Below are 25,563 nucleotides of genomic sequence, written 5' to 3' on the forward strand. Positions count from 1 at the left end.
CAAAATGTAAGTAGTATATCTAGCTGTCCAATAACACGTTCTGATATAATGGCTTGTCCTGCACTTTGTAAAAACCCAGAGTGCATTGAGTGAATGTTGGAAAATGATCTTGGTTATTTTCTAAACATAGCAATGTGAATGCAAAGATGACACAGACCACAAAATAGGTGAAGTGAACTGGCAAAAGAGTCCACATTCAAAGGCAAGGGCAGTGTGAATACAAAGAGACCTGAGTTCTATAGCTTTTTTTTTTTTTACCCGAGAGTTCACTTTAAAGAGGTGCTATGCTTCGGGGGGCTCTTTGAAGGTGTCTGAGTTTCTTTGGAGTGTTAACACTGCACAAGAAATAAAGCGAACCGCACTGAGTTCACAGAAATGGGTGAAAACACCCTTAAAGAGGACTATATGTGAAAACATCCTTAACAATATGAAACCCAAATATTTAGGCTGACTTAATCCAGTGTCCAGAAAAACATATTTGCAGGATATGCAAATATGTTTATATTTAATGAGTTGTTGCCTCATTTGCATATTTAAATACAATATTTCTGAATATTTTTTAAACAAAAAAGTATTATATTTGTGTCTACATTCAACTGGTAAAGGTTGATTATGACATTATTAAGGGGGGGGGGGGGGGGGGGGGGAAATCCTATTAGGGTTTGTTGCCTGGCTGTAGAATTTCATTCATTCTTATGGAGGACTGCTTTTCTGAGTAGTGTCAATATGGCTTCTCATTGGCTAATATATAACATCAGCAATCCAAGCTGGCAAGTAGCCTAACGGTTGGAGAGTTGGACCAGTAACTGAACAGGTCGCTGGTTTGAACACCCGATCTGACAAATAAAAAAATCTGTCAACGTGCCCTTGAGCATGGCACTTAACCATAATTTGCTCAAGTGGCACTGTACTTCTATGGCTGACCCTGTAAAACAACACATTTCACTGCACCTATCCAGTGTATGTGACAATAAAACACCTTATTCTTATATACATAATTGAGGGATACCCATGTTGCTGGAGATCAGAAGTGTCCGGTTAGAGAAAGACAGGTCGAGGTTGCCAGGGTCAGGGTAGTACAGAAGGTGTCATATTCTGAGGCAGTGAAGAGAGTAGTAGAGGAAGATGGGTCCAGGGCAAGGCATCCTAAGAGGCTCCATGTGAGTAGGTCAAGGCCAATAGAGAGCAATAGGAATACCATGCGCTTCATTAAAGTTGGCTTCTTAGCATTCAAAGCCATGGTTATCAACTGTACCGCAGAAATGGAATGTAAATCACATCAAATAGATGCTGTGGTGGCAGCTGCAGAGAAGTACTTGGGTGTACAAGATGGTTTGCCGTTCTCCCAAGCTGCCGGCCTGGTGTAGGATCAGATAGGGCCAAGTAGCGTAATACTGTTGAGTTGTTGTTGTTTATAGGGCAATATTTCTTCCCTTTTCCCCGTGCTTTTCCCTTCCATTTTTGTATAGCTGTATAGGGGATACAGTCAGTGGCCCGTGACCGGCCTCGCACTCCAGTACAGGAGGTGGCGGTGTATGCACCTCACAGTTTGACACAATCCACCAATACAATTTAAAGAAGAAGAAGAACGGCGGGGCCTATTCAAGAAGGTGTGCTTATGGCGGTGACGGAGATTGCGGTAAATAGCTTGCTAAATAAGTTAAATATGAACTCAGTTATTATTTTCTTTGTTCTGTTTGTTTAATAGTTGTGCGTATACATCTCTTGTGGGAATTACTGGTTTATTCCCATTAACCATGTTTAATTTACAAAACCTGAATTTAGGCATGAGGCCTTTTAGCTAGCTAGCTTGCTATCTACTGCGACAATTTGCTCCTGGCTAATGCTATTTAGCTACACAAATAAAGCAATCGCTGAATGTGTCGTATTTGTAGCCAACTAATCACAGATAGAGCTGCTAGTGTGCCAGACTGTTGTTGGAATTACAATGCATGAGTCATGATGCGAAATGCTATTTAGCCTAACGATGCAACGACCAGCTTAGCTAGATTGCTACGTTAGCTAGTTAACTGACTTGAGCTCGCCTAACGCTAGCCCAACCAACGTTATATTGAGCTCTACTGAAGTGTATCAAGTTAGTCAACGAACTTAGCTAACTTTGTACTTGCTTCTATACGAACACTATGCATTATATGCTAACTAACTCGCTACATAGTTATCTAGCTAAATTGGTAGGAAATTAGCTAGGCAAACACTCGGTGCAAATGGAGGATACCAAGTTTACCGCCTTGCAGCTGCTAACATATTAGTCTGAAAGCATTTTCTCTCTCTCAGACTTTTTGAATTGTTAAGGCTTCCCCATCACTCTTCCCCTTGGGGTTATCCTGCCTCTGGTGGTCCCAGCGTTTATCAGGTTGTAGGTAAGGAAATCATCTACGCACCCATTGTGCGTTCCAGTGACTGGTCTGATTCTGTGTTTTTAGGCCTATAGCTATCCAAATCAACATTAACTGCTTCCCCTTCTCCAGTAAGATATATGCACTGTGAGGATTCTCAATCTCTATACCTCAAATCTCTTAAAGATGGTCATAGTAGAACACAGATGCAGCGTACCAAATGTGCAGTCCATGGCACAGCAAATGTTATTAATTTCTCCAAAGAATAAGTGTCTCTGAGGATGCTCAGATGGGTATTCATTTCTTTCCTGCTGTGGTTCTTCAGGGAGGGACAGCTCTGATGATGGAGAATGGACAGGGCACAGGTGGGAAGCTTGGCCTGCCACCTCTCACCCCGGAGCAGCAGGAGGCTCTACAAAGGGTGAGCCTACTACATAAACATGACTAAATACAGGTGTATATGTAATGACTCAAGATCAGTCAATTTGCCTGCGGTTCCACTATTCTCTCACACTGACTTTTCTTCAGGCAAAGAAATATGCCATGGAGCAGAGCATTAAGAGTGTCTTGGTGAAGCAGACCATTGCCCATCAGCAACAGCAGCTCACCAACTTGCAGGTGAGGCGTGCTGAATTCTGTACTCCTGCAGCTAAACTCTCATCCTCTTGACCATATGTTCTTATCTCTTAACACCAACCACATGCATGCAGTTTTTGCCTTATTTCTGAGAGTAACTTGGACTATCACATATACAGGTAAAAGCATCTGCCCTAGTAACTTTGTAGTTACAAACATTACTTGATTGTTCAGTAGCACAAAAAAATAGTAACATCCTTCACAACTGCAGCACAGCATATACAAGTGTGTTTCTCTGCGTACAATGATTGGATAGGAATGTTTGTCCTCTTGCTTCTGCCTCTTCTTTTTCAGCTGGAGAAGATCAACATGAAGACTTAGTTAAACATGTTGATTGCTTTGCACTTGGTCCCACATAGGGCTTTTGAATGTCTTGAATGTGGGGTAATATTGTGAAATGCTTTGGGGCAGATTGGAGTGGGTGGGGACTGCGGAGGGAAAGTCAAATCAGTCCTGAAAGTCTTTTAGGGGATGTGTGTCTAGCTGATGTATATCAAAGCAATGACATTTTGAAAAAGCAAAGCTTAAATATATATCTAACCTACTTTTCAGCACCTTTTTCATCTTTACTGTCTTTCAGATGGCAGCAGTGACAATGGGCTTTGGAGATCCTCTCTCACCTTTACAATCGGTCAATAGATTATTAAACTTTTTTTCTCTGTTCGCATTCCTGTTAAAAGGGACGGTTACCCTTCTTTGATCGGCCACTCTGGCCTCAGTCCTAACCATAGCAGCTGACCAAAGAACTCATATTTCAAAAGAAGACATGGTTTTTAATATTATAATTATGAGGGACTCTGTTTCTGCTTAATTCAGTCTGGTTAATGAAGCCATGTGTTTGTATGCCCACTGCCCCATTTCAGAAGAAATGCCTTGAAGTACTTCCACTAGTGGCAACAGCTGTTAGTTGATGTTTTTTTTTGTTATTTTTTTTTTTTTACACTGAAAGTGATTTATATTAGGACTTTATGTATGAATTCATACATTTGAGCACAATACAAACTTCATCAGGGCATTTTAGCAGTATGATGTCTTTTTACACTAGCCTGAAATGGCTATCCAAGGGTGGTTGAGAAAATTAACATGGGGAAGTCCATGTCTTCTTTGTAAATATGCTGGTACTTTGCATTGATTGAAGCTGAAAAAGCCAGCTTTGGTGTTGGGGCTAAAGAGGGTTAGCAGTCTCTTTCAATAACCAAAGATGAGAGAACTGCTCAAACAGGAATTTTTGGTAATCTCAAATGTTATGTTGTAATAGGGGAAATCCCTTTTCTCTAATAGATTAGGCTGTTAGTTGTGCCTGTGGGTGATAGTAAAAGCAGCTATACTTGAGTAAAGGACCCAGTAAACTCTGCTTTCAGTGGTTAACCATCCCTCACTCCCCTTAGAGACGTAAGTGTAAAATGTTTTCCTTAGGCTTTTATTGGATGCTATTCAACTGATATAGGTGTTTATTTCATTTGTTCGCCATGTTGAAATGTCACAATATACAGTATATGCAGCCCTGGACTACAGGTCAGTTTCAGGAGCCAAATATTAACGAAGGACATCCACGTTGTCACCTTCAGTGCTTTCACCCATATTAATGCAGTAACATATATCATTTTTTTTAATTACGTAGCTGTTTGGGTGCCTGCATTCCCCAAATTGTTAATCTTTTTGTAGATAGTTGCAAAATCGTTGTCCGGGACTCTATGTTGCGTATGCTCAGATTGCGTCTTTCCCTGACATTGGCCTGTACGTCTATTGTTGGGATAAGCAAACACCATACAGAATTAAACAAATAAATAACATTTCAATGTAAAAATAAATAAATAAAAATTCACCATTTGCCCATACACATCTAGATAGATTTATTTTACATTTTTGTGTGTTCTTGCTTTCTTAGACCCCCTAAACATCATGGTGTGTTTTTCTCCGGGGTTACCAGGTGGCGGCTCAGCGGCAGCGTGCTCTAGCCATCATGTGCCGGGTGTATGTGGGCTCCATATACTATGAGCTCGGGGAGGACACCATCAGACAGGCCTTTGCCCCTTTTGGCCCCATCAAGAGCATTGACATGTCATGGGACTCCGTTACAATGAAGCACAAGGTCCGTGTATAGAGCACCCTTAAACCACATCACACAGCGTTGCAATGTGATTAGAATTAGATCTGAAATAAATCATGTGAGGGGGAAAATTGAGGCACAACAGGAGAATGTGGCATGCACATGTCTGTAATGCGGTGGACTGTTGTCCCATGGTTGTGTCTGTCTGTGCAGGGCTTTGCCTTTGTGGAGTATGAGATCCCGGAGGCGGCACAGCTGGCTTTGGAGCAGATGAACTCAGTCATGCTTGGGGGCAGGAACATCAAGGTGAGTGGCCTGGAGAGTCAGCCTGTCCGGCCCAGTGGAAGTGGACCTCTCAGAACCCCCTCTATACCCCTGGAAAGAGGGGTGCTCCTGCTATTACCTTTTTAACCTTTTTGTTTTCTTTTCATTTCTATCGAGAACGCATGGAGCCAGTTCGAAATCCTCATTTCGCTCTTTCCGTGTAACTGAACTATTATTTCTGTGTGAATCACTAATTGGTAGTCTCTCTAAATTCTGTATGGAAGTGTATCTAAAGCCACTCATTTCTTTGTCTTTCTTTGCTTGTATGTATGTCAATTCATTTACAGGTATGCGTGTGTGTGTTTGGGTGTGTGTGTTTTGTGTGTGTGCGCGCATGTCTGTGTGTGCGCGGGTGTGTTCTTTTTTTTTTTTGTGAATGTCTGTGCTGTGTTCTGCTTCCATGATGTCATCACCACATTGTTTTAGTGACCAGTTCCTCTAGGATGCCCGGGCAGCGTACGATGATGTGTTGCTCTGTGTCCGAGATGTGCTGATGATGGGCTGCGCCTGGTTGGTGTCGCTTGGCCGCCCCACCTGCAGCACAGATCATATACTACATAGCCGCTAATAGAGACGCTCCAAACACTAACCTATAGATGGACAGTTAGAGGAGATACCTCCGACTGCTCGGTCCTAGAAAGGGTAGTGCTAGCCACACGTGCAGTTTTATCTTGTTAATTTTATACGCATTTCCAATCGTTGATCCTCAGCCGCAGCTCTGGCTGAGGCATTCTGAACAGGCCTTTTAGTGTTGTTTGAAACTGCCTGAGTGAGTGAAGCAGCTCTTACAGTAGAATTATCTTCGTGAGTTCTAGACAGGCTATTTTCTTGATCTCCTTTTCGTATTTAAAAAAAATAAATACAATTTTGCCGTGATCTTTGCTCTAGTTCATTTCCAGGTGATGATTTTAAAGTGACTATCTGAGTTGTTGGTATGTTGTCAGTTTCCATAATCCAGAAAGAAAAGGGAGAGTGTGAGAAAAGTGTCAATAGACGGCGTTGTCTCTAGGCTACAGTGCAGATTGTCACGTTTCACATCACTCGTATTACCTAAGCCTTTGCAGAAAGCCCTGGTGGAAAGATGCTGTTTAGCAAGGCTAGTGGAAACTTGGCAAAGAATACATTGGGCTGCGATTACATTTTAGTTATTTAGCAGATGCTCTTATCCGGGGCGACTTACAGTAGTGAGTGCATACATTTCTTTTTTGGTACATTTTTGTACTGGTCCCCGTGGGAATCGAACCCACAACCCTGGTGTTGCAAGCGCCATGCTCTACCAACTGAGCCACACGGGACCAATTGCAAAGATAAATGGTCTCCTTCGATCTCTAATTGCATTGTTCCAGTTGAAGGCGTTAGGTGGTTTTGGAGCTTGAGGTGTTGCGTTGCTCGGTCAGTGGGCTGTGACACCCCACTCATTGGCCCTGTGCTGGTATCTGTGCTGTAGGTGGGGCGGCCAGGTAACATTGGTCAGGCGCAACCCATCATCGACCAGCTGGCAGAGGAGGCGCGCGCCTACAACCGGATCTTCGTGGCTTCCGTCCACCCCGACCTCTCAGACGAGGACATCAAGAGCGTCTTTGAGGCCTTCGGGAGGATCAAGTCCTGCACGTTAGCCAGGGACCCCACCACGGGAAGACACAAGAGCTTTGGCTTCATCGGTGAGCAGAGAGGCGTTTGGCGGCCCTCAGGATGTGCTGTTGCTGTGTGTTTGTCCGCCTAACTCCTCCTTTTCCCCCCTCTCTCCTTGGCAGAGTATGACAAGCCCCAGTCGTCCCTGGATGCAGTGTCCTCCATGAACCTGTTTGACCTGGGGGGCCAGTACTTGCGGGTGGGCAAGGCCGTCACCCCGCCCATGCCCATGCTGACCCCCACCCAGCCTGGTGGCCTGCCGCCCGCTGCAGCCGTGGCTGCTGCAGCAGCCACCGCTAAGATAACGGCCCAGGCAAGTATGATTCCCTTCCAAAGGGATCTATTGGCCTTCCAGGTAAATATACCTCTGATATACAGTGAGCTCCAAAAGTATTGGGACAGCGACACATTTTGTTATTTTGGCTCTGTACTTTGGCATTTCGGATTTGAAATGATACAATGACTGAGTGTAAAGTGCTGACTGTCAGCTTTAATTTTGTCGTATTCTTATCCGTATCGGGTGACCCATTTAGAAATTACAGCACTTTTTGTACACTGGGGACCAAACATATTGTGACAAATCCACTTGTGTATTAAAGTAGTACAAATATTTGTGCTAGCCTCATGAGTGACGCAGCAGTTTAAGGCACTGCATCGCAATGCTTGAGGTGTCACTACAGGCCCGGGTTCAATCCCAGGCTGCGTTGAAGCCGACCGGGAGACCCATGAGGCGGCACACGGGGTCGCGTTTTGGAAGACGCATGGCTCTCTCCCGAGTCCGTACAGGAGTTGCAGCGATGGGACAAGACTTTGGGGAGAGAAATATATATATTTGTGCCTCTAACTTTCTCACTAATCATTACTCATGATTCATTATCCAGGATTATCCATAATCACAGTAGCATCCACATTAATGTTGACATGTTTAGTAACATTCTGTTCTTATTTACAATAAAAGTGACTCCAAAAGGACTATACATTATTTACCATTAATTTCCGTTGGGCACAAAATAATCTGAAACGCAACCAAAACAAACAGTAAATACATCAAAAAAATGTGTGGAGTCACAAGCTTGATGTAGTCATTGCGTGCTATGAATATAGGACCAAATACTAAACCTTTTTAATATAATACACAAGTGAATTTGTCCCAGTACTTTTCGTCCCCTAAAAATGGGGGGGGGGGGGGAACTATGTACAAAAAGTGCTGTAATTTCTAAACGGTTCACCCGATATCAAAATACCCTGAAATTAAGTTTGAAAGTCTGCACTTTAACCTCACTTTAACCTCAGTTACTGTATCGTTTCAAATCCAAAGTGCTGGAGTACAGAGCCAAAACAACAAAACATTTGTCACTGTCCCACTACTTTTGGAGCTCACTGTAGGTAGCTAGGTGTGATCTTTTAGTAAAATGTACTAACTATAATTAATATACTAAAGATAGAAATGTAATGTATGTCTATATAAAGCTGAATATTGTATTTTCTGTGCCCATTAACATATATTTTGATGTGACCTGCCGTTGTAGAATTTGATAGAGTATTTGATGAATTGATGATGCAGAACCCGTGCAGGGCAATATAAAGTCTTCTATGTACACTGCTCTGTGTTTGCTAACAACATGTGCTGTGCCATGTCTTCTTGTTGTGATGTGAGCTCAACCCACAGTTGCAAAAGTTTATCCCCTGTGATGAGGGCTGGCCCTCTTCCCTTGTAATTCTAAGTACTATAATACTAAGAAGCAAAGCTCCTGTAAAATATACTGAACATAAATGTTGACGCAACATGCAAAGATTTTACTGGGTTATTGTTCATATAAGGAAATCAGTCAGATGAAATGCACTCATTAGGCCCTAATCTATGGATTTCACATGACTGGGCAGGGGCGCAGCCATGGGTGCCTTGGAGGGTATAGGCCAATCAGAATCAGTTTTTTCCCCCCACAAAAGGTTACGTGTGGTCTGACATTGGCGGCAGCTTATTGTAGAGAAATGAACATTCAATTCTCTGGCAACAGCTCTGGTGGACATTCCTACAGTCAGCATGCCAAATGAACTCTCCCTCAACTTGAAACATCTGCGGCGTTGTGACAACTGCAAAAATGTTATTTTCCCCAGCACAAGGTGCCCTTGTGTAATGACCATGCGTTTTTAATCAGCTTCTTGATATGCCACACCTGTCAGGTGGATGAATTATCTTGGCAAAGGAGAAATGCTAACTAACATGGATATAAACAAATTTGTTAACAATTTGAGAAATAAGCTTTTTGTGCGTATGGAACATTTATGTGATTTATTTTTTCAGCCCATGAAACATGGGACAACACTTGTGTTTATTTTTGTTCTGTGCTTTTGGGTGTGGAAGCTAATTACTCCCTGGAGTCTCACTGCTTAACCTGTCTGGCAACCTGGGACGTTTGCGTCCCACCTAGTCAACAGCCAGTGGAATCGCGTCGCGCGAAATACAAATGCCTCACAAATGCCTCACAAATGCCTCACAAATGCCTCATAAATGCCTCATAAATGCTATAACTTCAATTTCTCAAACATATGACTATTTTACACCATTTTATAGATACACCTCTCCTGAATCGAACCACGCTGTCCGATTTTCAAAAAGGCTTTACAGCAAAAGCAAAACATTAGATTATGTTAGGAGAGTACCCTGCCAAAAATAATCACACTGCCATTTTCAAAGCAACTAGCATGCATCACAAATACCCAAAACACAGCTAAATGCAGCACTAAGCTTTGACAATCTTCATCAGATGACACTCCTAGGACATCATGTTACACAATACATGCATTTTTTGTTCGATAAAGTTCATATTTATATATAAAAACAGCATTTTACATCGGCGCGTGACGTTCAGAAAATATTTTCCCTCAAATGCTTCCGGTGAATCAGCGCTACAATTTACAAAATTACTATTCGAAAACATTGGTCAAATATAATATTGTCATTCAAAGAATTATAGATTAACATCTCGTGAATGCAACCGCATTGCCAGATTTTAAAAATAACTTGGGAATCACACTTTGCAATAAACGAGGTGCTATGCTCAGAAAAATAGGCTAGGCGATACAGGTTAGCGCCATCTTGGAGTCATCTAAAATGAAATATACTATTGTAAATATTCACTTACCTTTGATTATCTTCATCAGAAGGCACTTCCAGGAATCCCAGGTCCATAACAAATGTAGTTTTGTTCGAAAAAGTTAATAATTTATGTCCCAATAGCTCCTTCCTGTTAGTGCGTTCCGAAGGCTACTCAAAATGTACGAGGTGCGCAGGACTTGTCGTCACGAATGTGCAAAAAATATATATTTACGTTCGATCAAACATGTCAAACGTTGTATAACATAAATCTTTAGGGCCTTTTTCAATCAGAGCTTCAATAATATTCAAGGCGGACGATTGCATTGTCTTACTAAACGTTTCGGAACGAAAGGGTACCCACGGGCGCCCGCGTCATAGTAGTAATGGCCCTCCCCCTATGACCAACTTTCCAGGCCTCTCGTTCGGTCAGTTTTTACCGGAGAAGACTCAAACCACTTTGTAAAGACTGTTGACATCTAGTGGAAGCCTTAGGAAGTGCTAAATGAATCCTAACTCACGGTGTGTTTCATAGGCAATTTGTTGAAGGTGATTCCACAAATCAGATTTCCACTTCCTGCATGGAATCTTCTCAGGTTTTTGCCTGCCATATGAGTTCTGTTATACTCAGACACCATTCAAACAGTTTTAGAAACTTTCGAGTGTTTTCTATCCAAAACTACGAATTATATGCATATTCTAGTTACTGGGCAGGAGTAGTAACCAGATTAAATTGGGTACGTTTTTTTATCCGGCCGTGCAAATACTGCCCCCTAGCCCCAACAGGTTTTAAGCAAGCACACACCCTCACTGCTATATCTGGCACTGTTAACAGTGGTCATAGTTCTGTTTAGTAATAAATAGTGTTATGAGTTTAGTGGATGTTTTATATTGACCATTTGTAGTTGTAGAATATTGTATATTGGCTTGACATTAATCTGACATGAGCCTTGAGGACAGTAGGGTTGGGCTATTTTACAGTATCGGATATTGAAGGTGATTAACAGCCATCGTTGATTGTGACAGACGATATATATGTTTCTTTCAACCTGACTGACACCAGGCAGTAAAAAGCTGACTGGGCAGCACGGCCACGCCAAGTTGCCTATTCCTTAGGTTATGCAGGCTATAGCAGTATCAATAAATGTTAAACAATTTACAGAATGAAAGAGCAATGTAGACGGAGCTAAGATTTTCAACAAAGCAGCACAAAATGTCCATTCAGAATTATTTATATATACAGTTGATTATATGCACCGCAGGACAAGCTAGTTAACCTAGTAATATCATCAACCATGTGTAGTTAACTAGTGATTATGTGAAGATTGTTTTCTATAAGTTAAGTTTAATGCTAGCTAGCAACTTACCTTGGCTCCTTGCTGCACTCGCGTAACAGGTGGTCAGCCTGCCACGCGGTTTCCTCGTGGAATGCAATGTCATCGACCATAATCGGCGTCCAAAAATGCTGATTACCGATTGTTATCAAAACTTGTAATCGGCTGTGCTGATTTAATCGGTCGACCTCTAACCTGTTAGGGCTAGGGGGCAGTATTTGCACGGCTGGATAAAAAAAATTTACCCGATTTAATCTGGTTACTAATCCTACCCAGTAACTAGAATATGCATATACTTATTATATATGGATAGAAAACACCCTAAAGTTTCTAAAACTGTTTGAATGGTGTCTGTGAGTATAACAGAACTCATTTGGCAGGCAAAACCCTGAGACATTTTCTGACAGGAAGTGGATACCTGATGTGTTGTATTACCTTTAAACCTATGCCATTGAAAAACACAGGGGCTGAGGAATATTTTGGCACTTCCTATTGCTTCCACTAGATGTCACCAGCCTTTACAAAGTGTTTTGAGTCTTCTGGAGGGAGATCTGACCGAACAAGAGCCATGGAACAATGATGGCCCATTAGACACCTGGCGCGCGAGTTCATGTTGGGTACCCTCGTTCCAATACGTTATAAAAGAGTATGCATTCGTCCACCTTGAATATTATTCATGTTCTGGTTAAAAAAGGCCCTAATGATTTATGCTATACAACGTTTGACATGTTTGAACGAACGTAAATATATTTTTTCCCCTCGTTCATGAAGTGAAGTCCGGCGGGCTTAGATCATGTGCTAACAAGACGGAGATTTTTGGACATAAATGATGAGCTTTTTTGAACAAAACTACATTCGTTATGGACCTGTGATACCTGGAAGTGACATCTGATGAAGAGAATCAAAGGTAATGGATTATTTACATAGTATTTTCGATTTTAGATCTCCCCAACATGACGACTAGTCTGTATCGCAACGCGTATTTTTCTGGGCGCAGTGCTCAGATTATTGCAAAGTGTGATTTCCCAGTAAGGTTATTTTTAAATCTGGAAAGTTGATTGCGTTCAAGAGATGTAAATCTATAATTCTTTAAATGACAATATAATATTTTACCAATGTTTTCTAATTTTAATTATTTAATTTGTGATGCTGACTTGACTGCCGGTTATTGGAGGGAAACGATTTCCTCAACATCAATGCCATAGTAAAACGCTGTTTTTGGATATAAATATGAACTTGATAGAACTAAAAATGCATGCATTGTCTAACATAATGTCCTAGGAGTGTCATCTGATGGAGATTGTAAAAGGTTAGTGCATCATTTTAGCTGGTTTTATGGTTTTGGTGACCCTGTCTTTGAATTGACAAAACATTACACACAACTCTTGTAAATGTACTGTCCTAACATACTCTAAATTTATGCTTTCGCCGTAAAACCTTTTTGAAATCGTAAAACGTGGTTAGATTAAGGAGATGTTTATCTTTCAAAGGGTGTAAAATAGTTGTATGTTTGAAAAATTTGAATTTTGACATTTATTTGGATTCAAATTTGCCGCTCTTGAAATGCACCTGCTGTTGATGGAGTGCACCACGGGTGGGACGCCTGCGTCCCACCTAGCCCATAGAGGCTAATATAGTTGAAGCCTACTTCATTTTTTACAGCTGGTGTCTAATTATTTTCAGACTTTCTCCCGCCGCGTTATTCATGATCAAACAATGAATTGATCTGACTGAATTCTAGGCATTATTGAAAGGAGTTCTCAAAGTTGGGTAATTTGAATATCCTGATGGGCCTAAGATAATGAGGTAGAACAAACAATAGCAAGATTGAAACATCGAACGAGTAGTTTGAAGAAACCTTATAGTTGCGAAAAGCTTATTCTAAAAGAAATCATGCATGTATCCTTCCTTGTTGCCAACCAAACGGCCAAAGTCCAAATCCTCCCAATTAAAATAGCATATCAAAAGCATTAAGACAAGTTAAATGTATGAGTATTTCCCATATAGGCTATTCTAATAGAGTTTAATGTCCTAAAGTTGCAGCTTTCAAATAGTAACATTTATGAAAGTCCGTCTATAGGCGATTCTCTATCACATCAGAGTTGCGTGTTCTGCACCCGGGCCCATCACACGACGAACAGCCAGCGAGGCTCCTGACTGTCACTTTTGCGTCGGCGCACACACACACCTCTTTCGTGCCACAGCTCCAAGCGTGAGGAATAAAAATCTTCAAAAAATAAAAAAATAAAAAAATAAATTTGATTTGGCTCCAAAATAGATTTTGTCATGATTCCTCTCGTCCCTCCCGTTGGCAAAATTTCCTTTCGGAGGATAGCCGGAGGCAAAGTCATCATTATCCGTTGGATGATTGGTTGAGCCTTCTTGTTTGCGTGACATCACCCCGAGCCCAAAACATGGCTGATAACTTATCTCGCCTCTGATCTAAAACCAGTAGGAACCACCAACTTCAATGATGGTTCTTAAAATGCATATCACTTGGCCCTAATCTATGGATTTCACATGACTGGTAATGCAGATATGCATGTTGGTCACAGATGCCTTAAATATATATTTTTTAAATAGAGGTGTGGATCAGAACCAGTCAGTATCTGGTGTGACCACCACTTGCCTCATGCAGCGCGCCACATCTGCTTCGCATTGAATTATTCAGGGCGTTGATTGTGGCCTGTGGAATGTTGTCCCACTCCTCCTCAATGGCTGTGTGAAGTTGCTGGGTATTGGAGGGAACTGGAACATGTCGATCCAGAGCATCCCAAACGTTCTCAATCGGTGACATGTCTGGAGAATATGCAGGCCATGGAACAACTTGGACATTTTCAGCTTCCGGGTATTGTGTACAGATTCTTGCAACATGGGGCTGTGCGTTATCATGCTGAAACATGAGGTGATGGCGGCGGATGAATGGCCTGACAATGAGCTTCAGGATCTCATCACAGTATCTCTGTGCATTCAAGTTGCCATCGATTTAAAATGCAATTGTGTTCATTGTCCGTAGCTTATGCCTGCCCATACCATAACCCCACAGCCACCATGTGGCACTCTGTTCACAACGTTGACATCAGCAAACTGCTTGCCCACACAATGCTATACACATGATCTGCGGTTGTGAGGTCGGTTCGAGGTACTGGCAAGTTTTCTAAAACAGGGGCAGCTTGTGGTAGAGAAATGAACATGAAATTCTCTGGCATTGTGTTGACACAACTGCACATTTGAGTGGCCTTATATTGTCCCCAGCACAAGGTACACCTGTGTAATGATCATGCTGTTAATCAGCTTCTTGATATGCCACACCTGTCAGGTGGATGGATTATCTTGGCAAAGGAGAAATGCTCACTAACAGGGACGTAAACAAATTTATGCCCAAAATTTGACAAGCTTTTTGTGCATTTGGAACATCTCTGGGATCTTTTTATTACTGCTCATGAAACATGGGACCAACACTTTACATGTTGCGTTTTATAGTTTTGTTCAGTATAGTTTTTAGAAGGATAGTTACTGACTGAAATGTAGCTGGCTAGCAAACTGGCCAGCCAATAGCCACAAATGTTACTAGCCAACTAATCGTGGATGACCTATTATTAGATACATTTGGGAGAACTTGCTCATATCAAGCAACAGACGGCTTGCGCAAAGGTAAAAAAAGAACAATTAGTGGACTCGTTTTATGAAGGATCAGACAGTGAAATGGATTGGTTAGCTCGCTGGTAAGGCTTTAATTTATTTCTTAATTAAGCTGAAGCTGGGTTTCCCAAGTTAAGTGCTTAGTGCTCATGCTGGCGAACAAGCTAAACACTTGTGACGTCACTCACCCAAGAAGGCTCAACCAGTCACCTGACTTGACTCAAGTATATTAATGACTTTGCCTCCGACTGTCCTGCGAGCTCGCGCTAGTGGTCCTTTTTTAGCTGTCTTTTTTAAAAACTTTAAGTCTTTTGGGGGTTGGCCAATGGTGGGTTAATATCATCGAATATCACAATGTTTTAAGGGTACTTAATCACGATAGGACAAAGGTGGACATCCCCCAACCCTAATGCAGAGTAGAGCACTATACATGCTGTATGAAGTCTGACTGTGCAACCTCACTGTGTTTTCCTGCTAATGCGTCCCGCCCCTCTCTCAAGGAGGCTGTGACCGGGGCGTCCATCTTGGGGGCGATGGCCGGGGCGAACCAGATGGGCCAAATGGGACAGATGGGACAGATGGGACAAATGGGACAAATGGGTTCCATGGGCTCCATGGGCATCCCTCAGGCAGTCATGGCTGCCCAGGCCCCCGGAATGATCACAGGTGTGTATCGAGACATGTGTGAGTACAAAGAGTATTGTCCACTGACCTATGCACTCACTTAGGTCTGTTTTGAATCTTTTTAGAGGGTTAGAGCATCGTTTTAAATGATTTCAAGTGTGTATCTTATCTACTCAATGCCACAGTGTTGAGTGGGATTATCTGGTCAGCCAGGTTTTGTAGTTTTTCCATCTGATCCTGCTCATTTGAGAATGTGTCATAAAAAGCTTGACAGTTGGTTCACATGCAACCAATTAGAGAAACAAAATTTCAACAGAGGTTTTGACTCCTATGAATGGCCATGTTCTCTCGGAGAAACCATATCAATGAAGATGTATTTATGTATGGCTGATGTGTGTGAATGTCCCTGTAGGTGTGACACCAGTGCGTCCTAACCTGCCAGTGCTGCCCCAGGTGGGCCTGGTCAACCCTGTGCTGGCCTCACCGCCTGTGATCACCAACCCAGCCCAACTCAACCCCTCTCTACAAGAGCTTCAGAAGAAGAAGCAGGAGGAGAAAGAGATGCTGCAGGATGGGACCGGCCAGGAGATGTTGAGCGACCAAGAACACATGAGCATTTCAGGAAGCAGTGCCAGGCACATGGTCATGCAGAAACTGCTTAGGAAATCAGAGGTAAGATCAGACATGAAGATGTGTGTGTGTGTGTGTAACAGGTTTTTATAAATGTTTGTACATTTATAATTATTCAGACCCTTTACTCAGTACTTTGTTGAAGCAACTTTGGCAGTGATTACAGCCTCAAGTCTTCTTGGATATGTATCTACAAGCTTGGCACACCTGTATTTGGGGAGTTCCTCCATTCTTCTCTGCAGATCCTCTCAAGCTCTGTCAGGTTGGATGGGGGGCATCACTGCACAGCTATTTTCAGCTCTCCAGAGATGTTAGATCGGTTTCAGAGATTTGTCCCGAAGCCACTCCTGCGTTGTCTTGGCTGTGTGCTTAGGGTCGTTGTCCTGTTGGAAGGTGAACCTTCGCCCCAGTCTGAGGTTCTGAGTGCTCTGTAGCAGGTTTTCCTCAAGGATCTCTCTGTACTTTGCTCTGTTCATCTTTCCCTTGATCCTGACTAGTCTCCCAGTCCCTGCCGCTGAAAAACATCCCACAGCATGATGCTGTGGGGATGTGTAAATAAGGTATCCATTTTTTTTTTTTTGAGTACATTTGCAAACATTTCTAAACCTGTTCTCGTTGCCATTATGGGGTATTGTGTGTGTAGATTGATGAAGAAAAACACATTTGTATTTAATCAATTTTAGAGTAAGGTTGAAATGTAAACAAAATGTCAAGGGTTCTGAATACTTTCTGAATGCACTGTATCTACTATTATACTATTAATACATTTTTACGTAAGTATTCAGACCCTTTGCTATGAGCTCAATTTCGAGTCTCGGGTGTATCCTGCCGCCCCAGTGGTTAGAGCGTTGGACTAGTAACCGAGCGGTTGCAAGATCGAATCCCCGAGCTGACAAGGTAAAAATCTGTCGTTCTGCCCCTGAACAAGGCAGAGTTAACCTAGGCCGTCATTGAAAATAAGAATTTGTTCTTAGCTGACTTGCCTAGTTAAATAAAGGTAAAATAAAAAATCATCCTTGATGTTTCTACAACTTAATTGGACCACCTGTGGTAAATTAAATTGATTGGACATGATTTGGAAAGGTATACATCTGTCTAATGTCACACAGTTGACAGTGCATGTCAGAGCAAAAACCAAGCCATGAAGTCGAAGGAATTGTCTGTCGATCTCCAAGACAGGATTGTGTCAAGGCACAGCTCTGGGGAAGGGTACCAAAACATTTCTGCAGCATTGATGGACCCCAAGAACACAGTGTTCTCTATCACTTAACTGGAAGAAGTTTGGAACCACCAAGACTCTTCCTAGAGCTGACACCCGGCCAAACTGAGCAATCGGGGGACAAGGGCCTTGGTCAGGGTGACCAAGAACCTGATGGTCACTGACAGAGCACCAGAGTGCCTCTGTGGAGAACTTTCCAGTAAGACAACTATCTCTGCAGCAGTCCACCAATCAGACCTTTTTATGGTAGTGGCCTGACGGAAGCCACTCTTCAGTTAAAGGCACATAACAGCCAGCTTGGAGTTTGCAAAAAGGCACCTGAAGACTCTGACCATGAGAAACAAGATTCTCTGGTCTGATGAAATCAAGATTGAACTCTTTGGCCTGAATGCCAAGCGTCACGTCTGGAGGAAACCTTTAACTCGGCAAGTCAGTTAAGAACAAATTCTTATTTACGATGACGGCCAAACCCTAATCCGGATGACACTGGGCCAATTCTGCGCCACCCTATGGGACTCCGGTTGTGATACGTTCTGGAATCGAACCAGGGTCTGTAATGACTCCTCTAGCACTGAGATGCAGTGCCTTAGACTGCTGCGCCACTAGGGAGCCCATGCTGTGGGGATGTTTTTCAGCAGCAGGGACTGGGCGACGTCAGGATCGAGGGAAAGTTGAACGGAGCGATGTAAAGAGATCCTTGACGAAAACCTGCTCCAGAGCGCTCAGGACCTGACTGGGGCTAAGATTCACCTCCCAACAGGACAATGACCCTAATCGCACAGCCAGGACAACGCAGGAGTGGCTTCGGCAAGTCTCAATGTCCTTGAGTGGCCCATCCAGAGCCCGGACTTGAACCCGATCTAACATCTCTGGAGAGACCTGACAATTGCTGTGCAGCGACGCTCCCCATCCAACCTGACAGAGCTTGAGAGGATCTCAAATCTCAAAAGTTGTATTTGTTACATGCGCCGATTACAACCAGTATAGACCTGACAGTGAAATGCTTACTTACAAGCCCTTACCTTAACCAACAATGCTTTCAAGAAGTTTTATGAAAGAAGGAAAAAAAAGTAGAAAATTGAAAATAAAAGTAACATAATTAAACAGCAGCAGTAAAATAACAAGCGAGTCTATATACAATGTGCGGGGACATCGGTTAGTCAAGGTAATTGAGGTAATATGTACATGTAGGTAGAGCTCAAGTGACTATGCATAGATTATAAACAGAGTAGCAGCAGTGTAAAAGAGGGGTCTGGGTAACCCTTTGATTAGCTGTTCAGGAGTCTTATGGCTTGGGGGTAGCAGCTGTTAAGAAGCCTTTTGGACCAAGACTTGGCGCTCCGGTACCGCTTGCCGTGCGGTATCCGTGAGAACAGTATGACTAGGGTAACTGGAGTCTTTAAGGGCCTTCCTCTGACACCGCCTGGTATAGTGGTCCTGGATGGCAGGAAGCTTGGTTACAGTGATGTACTGGGCTGTGCGCTCTACCCTCTGGAGTGCCTTACGGTCTGAGGCCGAGCAGTTGCCGTACCAGGCAGTGATGCAACCAGTCAGGATGCTCTCGATGGTGCAGCTGTAGAACTTTTTGAGTATCTGAGGACCCATGACAAATCTTTTCAGGCTCCTGAGGGGGAATGGGCTTTGTCGTGCCCTCTTCACGACTGTCTAAGTGTGTTTGGACCATGATAGTCTGATTCCAAGATGGCGTAGCAGTGTAAATTTTGTATTTTTCATATTTTTTGTATATATTATTTTTCAGTAAATTTCTATATATGTTCTATCTTTTTCCATTTTTAAATTAAAAATATACCTTCCGGCAACCCGCCTCACCCAATGTGATACGGGTCTGCTAGACCTTATAGCCAGAACCTCCACCAGAAGCTAGCCATCAGAAGCTAATTAGCTACTAGCTATTTAGTCATTGTTAGCCACTGCTAGCGGCCTTTACCTGTAGCACAGACACCAGCCGCTTTTAGCCTGGTTAATACTTGCCAGTCTGCACAGCGCATTACCAACCCTGTGCACATCGACTGTTTTTCTCCACTACAACACCGGATTCCTGTCGTAAGCCATGGACCATTACTCCTGATCATCACAGCTAGCTAGCTGCTACCGAGTGGCCCAGCTCCAAAGCTAGCCTTGAGCCAGGCCCATCTCCCGGCCTGCTCAGTGGACCATTTGATCACTCGGCTACACCGCTGATGCCTCCCGGACTCTTCACTAACACGACTAGAATCCACTACACCACCGGATTCTTGCCGTAAGCTCTGGACCTTTGCATCGGATCATCGCTGCTACCTAGTGGCTAACGCCCTTGTCCCGAAGCTAGCACCAGTTAGCCGCGAGCCAGGCGCATCTCCTGGCCAGCAAACGAAAATACTCCAGCTACAATACTTCTTTTGCCAACTGGCCTGGACCCTTTGTCGACACGGAGGCCCGCCGTTCCATCACGACTGGTCTGCCAACGTAATTCCATCCGTTGTGCCCTCAACCGGCCTTTGCCAGATGTCAGAGCAGACGCTTCTACTAGCCCCGGCCTGCTAACTTCTCCCGCTTGCTAGCGTAGTAACCACTACCTAGTGGCTTCCCTGTTTCATCTATTGTTGTTCACTGGACCCTATGATCACTTGGCTACATAACTGATGCCTGCTGGGCTGTTCATTAATCACGGTACTCCATTTTGTTTATTTTTGTTTATCTGCCGGCCCCAGCCTCGAACTCAGGCCCTGTGTGTAGTTAACTGACCCTCTCTGCCCATTCATCGCCATTTTACCTGTTGTCTTAGCTGATTAGCTGTTGTCTTACCCGTTGTCTTAGCTAGCTCTCCCAATCAACACCTGTGATTGCTTTATGCCTCGTTTTGTCTCTTTCTAATGTCAATATGCCTTGTATACTGTTTAGGATAGTTATCATTGTTTTAGTTAACTGCAGAGCCCCTAGTCCCACTCAACATGCCTCAGATACCTCTTTTGTCCCACCTCCCACACATGCGGTGACCTCACCCAGCATAACTAGTGCGTCCAGAGATGCAACCTCTCTTATCATCACTCAATGCCTAGGTTTAACTCCACTGTACCCGCGCCCTACCATACCCATCTGTACATTATGCCCTGAGTCTATCCTACCACGCCCAGAATTCTGCTCCTTTTATTCTCTGTCCCCAACGCACTAGACAACCAGTTTGATTAGCCTTTCGCCGTATCCTCATCCTACTCCTCTGTTCCTCGGGTGATGTGGAGGTTAACCCAGGCCCTGCGTGTTCCCGGGCGCTCTCATTTGTTGACTTCTGTAACCGTAAAAGCCTTGGTTTCATGCATGTTAACATCAGAAGCCTCCTCCCTAAGTTTGTTTTACTCACTGCTTTAGCACACTCCGCCAACCCTGATGTTCTTGTCGTGTCTGAATCCTGGCTTAGGAAGGCCACTAAAAATTCGGAGATTTCCATCCCCAACTACAACATTTTCCATCAAGATAGAACTGCCAAAGGGGGAGGAGTTAATCTACTGCAGAGAGAGCCTGCGAAGTTCAGTCATACTATCCAAGTCTGTGCCCAAACAATTAGTTCCTACTTTTAAAAATCCACCTTTCCAGCAACAAGTCTCACACTGTTGCCGCTTGTTATAGACCCCCCCTCAGCCCCCAGTTGTTCCCTGGACACCATATGTGAATTGATCGCCTCCCGATCTATCTTCAGAGTTGGTACTGTTAGGTGACCTAAACTTGGACATGCTTAACACCCCGGCCGTCCTACAATCTAAGCTAGATGCCCTCAATCTCACACAAATTCTCAAGGAACCCACCAGGTACATCCCTAAATCCGTGAACTTGGGCACCCTCATAGATATTATCCTTACCAACTGGCCTTCCAAATACACCTCTGCTGTTTTCAATCAGGATCCTATGGGTCCGCGGTCAAACGACCACCCCTCATCACTGTCAAACGCTCCCTAAAACACTTCAGCGAGCAGGCCTTTCTAATCGACCTGGCCCGGGTATCCTGGAAGGATATTGACCTCATCCCGTCAGTAGAGGATGCCTGGTCGTTCTTTAAAAATAATTTCCTCACCATCTTAAATAAGCATGCCCCTTTCAAAAAATGGAGAACTAAGAACAGATATAGCCCTTGGTTCACTCCAGACCTGACTGCCCTCGACCAGCACAAAAACTTCCTGTGGCGGACTGCACTAGCATCGAATATGGCAGCTCTGTTCTACTGTTCACTCGTCGTCCAATGAAAATGCAGTTAAGAACAATAGTGTTTGATTTTAGTTTGAATATAGTAGTTTGTTATTGTGTGTAGTGGAAAGCAAAGCTTTTTGTTGATGATCAGACCTGAAGCGATATGCAACTTTTCAGGGAAGTCAGGAACCAATACACACAGTGAGTTAGGAAAGCTAAGGCTAGCTTTTTCAAACAGAAATTTGCATCCTGTTGCTATAACTCCAAAATGTTTTGGGACACTGTGAACTCCATGGAGAATAAGAACCTCCTCCCAGCTGCCCACTGCACTGAGGCTAGGAAACACTGTCACCACCGCTAAATCCACGATAATCGACAATTTCAATAAGCATTTCTCTACGGCTGGCCTTGCTTTCCTCCTGGCAACCCCAACCCCGGCCAACAGCTCCGCACCCCCCACAGCTACTTGCCCAAGCCTCCTCAGCTTCTCCTTCACCCAAATTCAGATAGCAGATGTTTCGAATCCCACTGTACCTTCTCCGCTGTGCAGTCCGGTTTCCGAGCTGGTCACGGGTGCACATCAGCCATACTCAAGTACTAAACGATATCATAACCGCCATCGATAAAAGACATTACTGTGCAGCCGTCTTCATCGACCTGGCCAAGGCTTTCGACTGTCAATCACCGTATTCTTATCTGCAAACTCAACAGTCTTGATTTCACAAATGACTGCCTTGCCTGGTTCACCAACTACTTCTCAGATAGCGTTCAGTGTGTCAAATCGGAGGGCCTGTTGTCCGGACCTCTGGCAGTCTCTATGGGGGTACCACAGGGTTCAATTCTCTGGCCGACTCTTTTCTCTGTATGTATATCAACGATGCTCTTGCTGCGGGTGATTCCCTGATCCACCTCTACGCAGACGACACCATTCTGTATACATCTGGCCCTTCTTTGGACACTGTATTAACAAACCTCCAAACGAGCGTCAATGCCATACAACACTCTTCCATGGCTTCCAACTGCTCTTAAACGCTAGTAAAAACTAATGCATGCTTTTCAACCGATCACTGCCCGCACCCGCCCCGCCTAGCATCCCTACTCTGGACGGTTCTGACTTAGAATATGTGGACAACTACAAATACCTAGGTGTCTGGTTAGACTAACCTCTCCTTCCAGACTCATATTAAACATCTCCAATCCTAAATTAAATCTAGAATCGGCTTCCTATTTCGCAACAAAGCCTCTTTCACTCACGCTGCCAAACATACCCTCGTAAAACTGACTATCCTTCCGATCCTCGACTTCGGCTATGTCATTTACAAAATAGCCTCCAACTCTCTACTCAGCAAACTGGATGCAGTCTATCACAGTGCCATCCGTTTTGTCACCAAAGCCCCATATACCACCCACCACTGCGACCTGTATGCTCTCGTCGCCTGGCCCTCGCTACATAATCGTGCCAGACCCATTGGCTCCAGGTCATCTATAAGTCTTTGCTATGTAAACCTCCACATTATCCCCAATCACTAGTCACCATAACACCCACCCGTAGCACACGCTCCAGCAGATATATCTCACTGGTCATCTCCAAAGCCAACACCTCTTTGGCTGCCTTTCCTTCCAGTTCTCTGCTGCCAGTGACTGGAACAAATTGCAAAAATCGCTGCAGTTGGAGACTTATATTTTCCTCGCTAACTTTAAGCTTCAGCTATCTGAGCAGCTTACCGATCGCTGCAGCTGTACACAGCCCATCTGTAAAAAGCCCATCCAACTACCTTCCTCATCGCCGTATTGTTTTTATTTACTTGTTTTGCTCTTTTGCACACCAGTATTTCTACTTGCACATCTATCACTCCAGTGTTCATTTGCTGAATTGTAATTACTTCGCTACTATGGCCTATTTATTACCTTACCACCTCACGCCATTTGCACACACTGTATACAGACCTTTTCTATTGCGTTATTGACTGTACGTTTTTTTCCCATGTGTATCTCTGTTTGCCGCACTGCTTTGCTTTATCTTGGCCAGGTCGCAGTTGTAAATGAGAACTTGTTTTCAACTGGCCTACCTGGTTAAATAAAGGTGAAATATAAAATAGTTTGTTAATATGGACACCAAGGAAGTTGACGCTCTCAACCTGTTCCACTACAGCCCTGTCAATGAGAATTGGGGTGTGCTCGGTCCTCCTTTTCCTGTAGTCCACAATCATCTCCTTTGTCTTGATCACATTGGGGGAGAGGTTGTTGTCCTGGCACCACACATCTGCAGAGAAAAAGGGGAGAAACTCCCCAAATACAGGTGTGCCAAGCTTGTAGCGTCGTACCCAAGAAGACTCGAGGCTGTAATCACTGCCAATGGTGCTTCAAGAAAGTACTGAGTAAAGGGTCTGAATACTTATGTAAATGTGACATTTCTTTTTTTGCTTCGTCATTATGGGTTATTGTGTATAGATGGAGGACTTTTATTTTATCCATTTTAGAATAAGGCTGTAATGTAACAACATTTGGAAAGTTAACGTCTCAATACTTTCCGAATGCACTGTATTTGCCTTGTTTAATTGTTCAAAATGTACAAAAGTTGTGGTACTTTCACTGAAAAGTAGATATTATTTTAATCTAATACGATTTAGGTAGGAATACATATTGACTTGTCTTCCCCTCCCCAGTCTACGGTGATGGTGTTACGGAATATGGTGGGGCCAGAGGACATCGATGACGACCTGGAGGGCGAGGTGACAGAGGAGTGCGGCAAGTTTGGTGCCGTCAACCGGGTCATCATCTACCAGGAGAAGCAGGGGGAGGAGGAGGATGCTGAGATCATCGTCAAGATCTTTGTGGAGTTCTCCATGGTCTCGGAGATGAACAAGGCCATCCAGGCACTCAACGACCGCTGGTTTGGGGGTCGCAAGGTCATCGCGGAGGTCTACGACCAAGAGCGCTTTAACAGTAGCGACCTCTCCGCATAAACTGTCTGAAATGGTTGCCCAAACCCATCCCATACCCGTTGCTCAAACTCACTTCAGCCACTATCACTGCTGCTAGAGATTTGGGCCTCTTTTTAAATTGTATTTTTTTTTTTATTGATGTTAATATTATTAATGGTCTCTTTTGAGGGATTGGTTAAGAAAATAATATTTGCACCTCATGAATTTTGTTTTGTCACCTACTGTGAAGACTTGATTTCTTTTGTATTATTTGCAGTTTTTTTTGTTATCAAATTGAGAAGTCATTAGGTTACCCCCATTTTTAAGTTGTCTGGACTCTTTAAAATCGTTTTAGAGCTATTGGTTCCCATTTACCCCCAAAAATAAATTCTTCAACTATGTGAATGTCTGTTGTGAATTTCTTATGGGTTTGGGAAGGAAAAATCAAATTTCAAATACTAATACATTTCTTGACATTTCAATAGAACAGTCATTTCAGTTAACTAAAATGATTTAATATACAGTAGCTATTTCAAAACGGTCTGACAGCAATTATTGACCTTGGCTGTGAAGACCACTAATCTTATTTTTATTTTTTTTATCATCACTGGGGTTTGGGACAATTTTTTTTCACGTTTTTATAAATTGAGTTTCAATCAATTAGATGCATTGAAAATGGATACTGAACACATTTGAATGAGATCTGTTATTTTGTTAAAATGTTTCTGATTGTGGAATTCCCAGTTTCATAAAGCTTATTTTATAAAACTTTAGATTCTGGATGCTTTTTTTACAAGGTTGAATAATTGACTGGTTGTAGCCTATAATAGGCTTAATTATACAATATCTTTGCAAGTGTTGCATGAATATGTGTTGGTAATTGAGTCACCAAACTTCTACCTGTACCAATGTTTG

The 25,563-nt window shown here is 43.2% G+C and overlaps 1 protein-coding gene across 6 annotated transcripts; it reads left to right on the forward strand.

Moving 5' to 3' along the window:
- Nucleotides 1–1,519: 1,519 nt before the first annotated feature.
- On the forward strand, nucleotides 1,520–25,049 carry LOC106590178 (poly(U)-binding-splicing factor PUF60). 6 transcript variants are annotated; one of them, XM_014180875.2, is made up of 12 exons: nucleotides 1,520–1,639; nucleotides 2,296–2,381; nucleotides 2,683–2,778; nucleotides 2,886–2,975; nucleotides 3,574–3,624; nucleotides 4,924–5,085; nucleotides 5,257–5,349; nucleotides 6,815–7,028; nucleotides 7,122–7,354; nucleotides 15,573–15,756; nucleotides 16,109–16,368; nucleotides 24,391–25,049. In XM_014180875.2, exons 3-12 carry the CDS (start codon nucleotides 2,698–2,700, stop codon nucleotides 24,688–24,690), a joined length of 1,668 nt encoding a protein of 555 aa, XP_014036350.1. In that variant the 5' UTR covers nucleotides 1,520–1,639; nucleotides 2,296–2,381; nucleotides 2,683–2,697; the 3' UTR covers nucleotides 24,691–25,049. The 6 variants fall into 6 exon arrangements, with proteins under 6 accessions (XP_014036350.1, XP_014036351.1, XP_014036352.1 ...); XM_014180876.2 differs by having other exon boundaries at nucleotides 15,573–15,738; XM_014180877.2 differs by having other exon boundaries at nucleotides 7,122–7,312.
- The last annotated feature ends 514 nt before the right edge of the window (nucleotides 25,050–25,563 follow it).

This window comes from Salmo salar, chromosome 29 (assembly GCF_965601325.2).
Source record: "Salmo salar chromosome 29, fSalSal1, whole genome shotgun sequence".
NCBI lineage: Eukaryota > Metazoa > Chordata > Actinopteri > Salmoniformes > Salmonidae > Salmo > Salmo salar.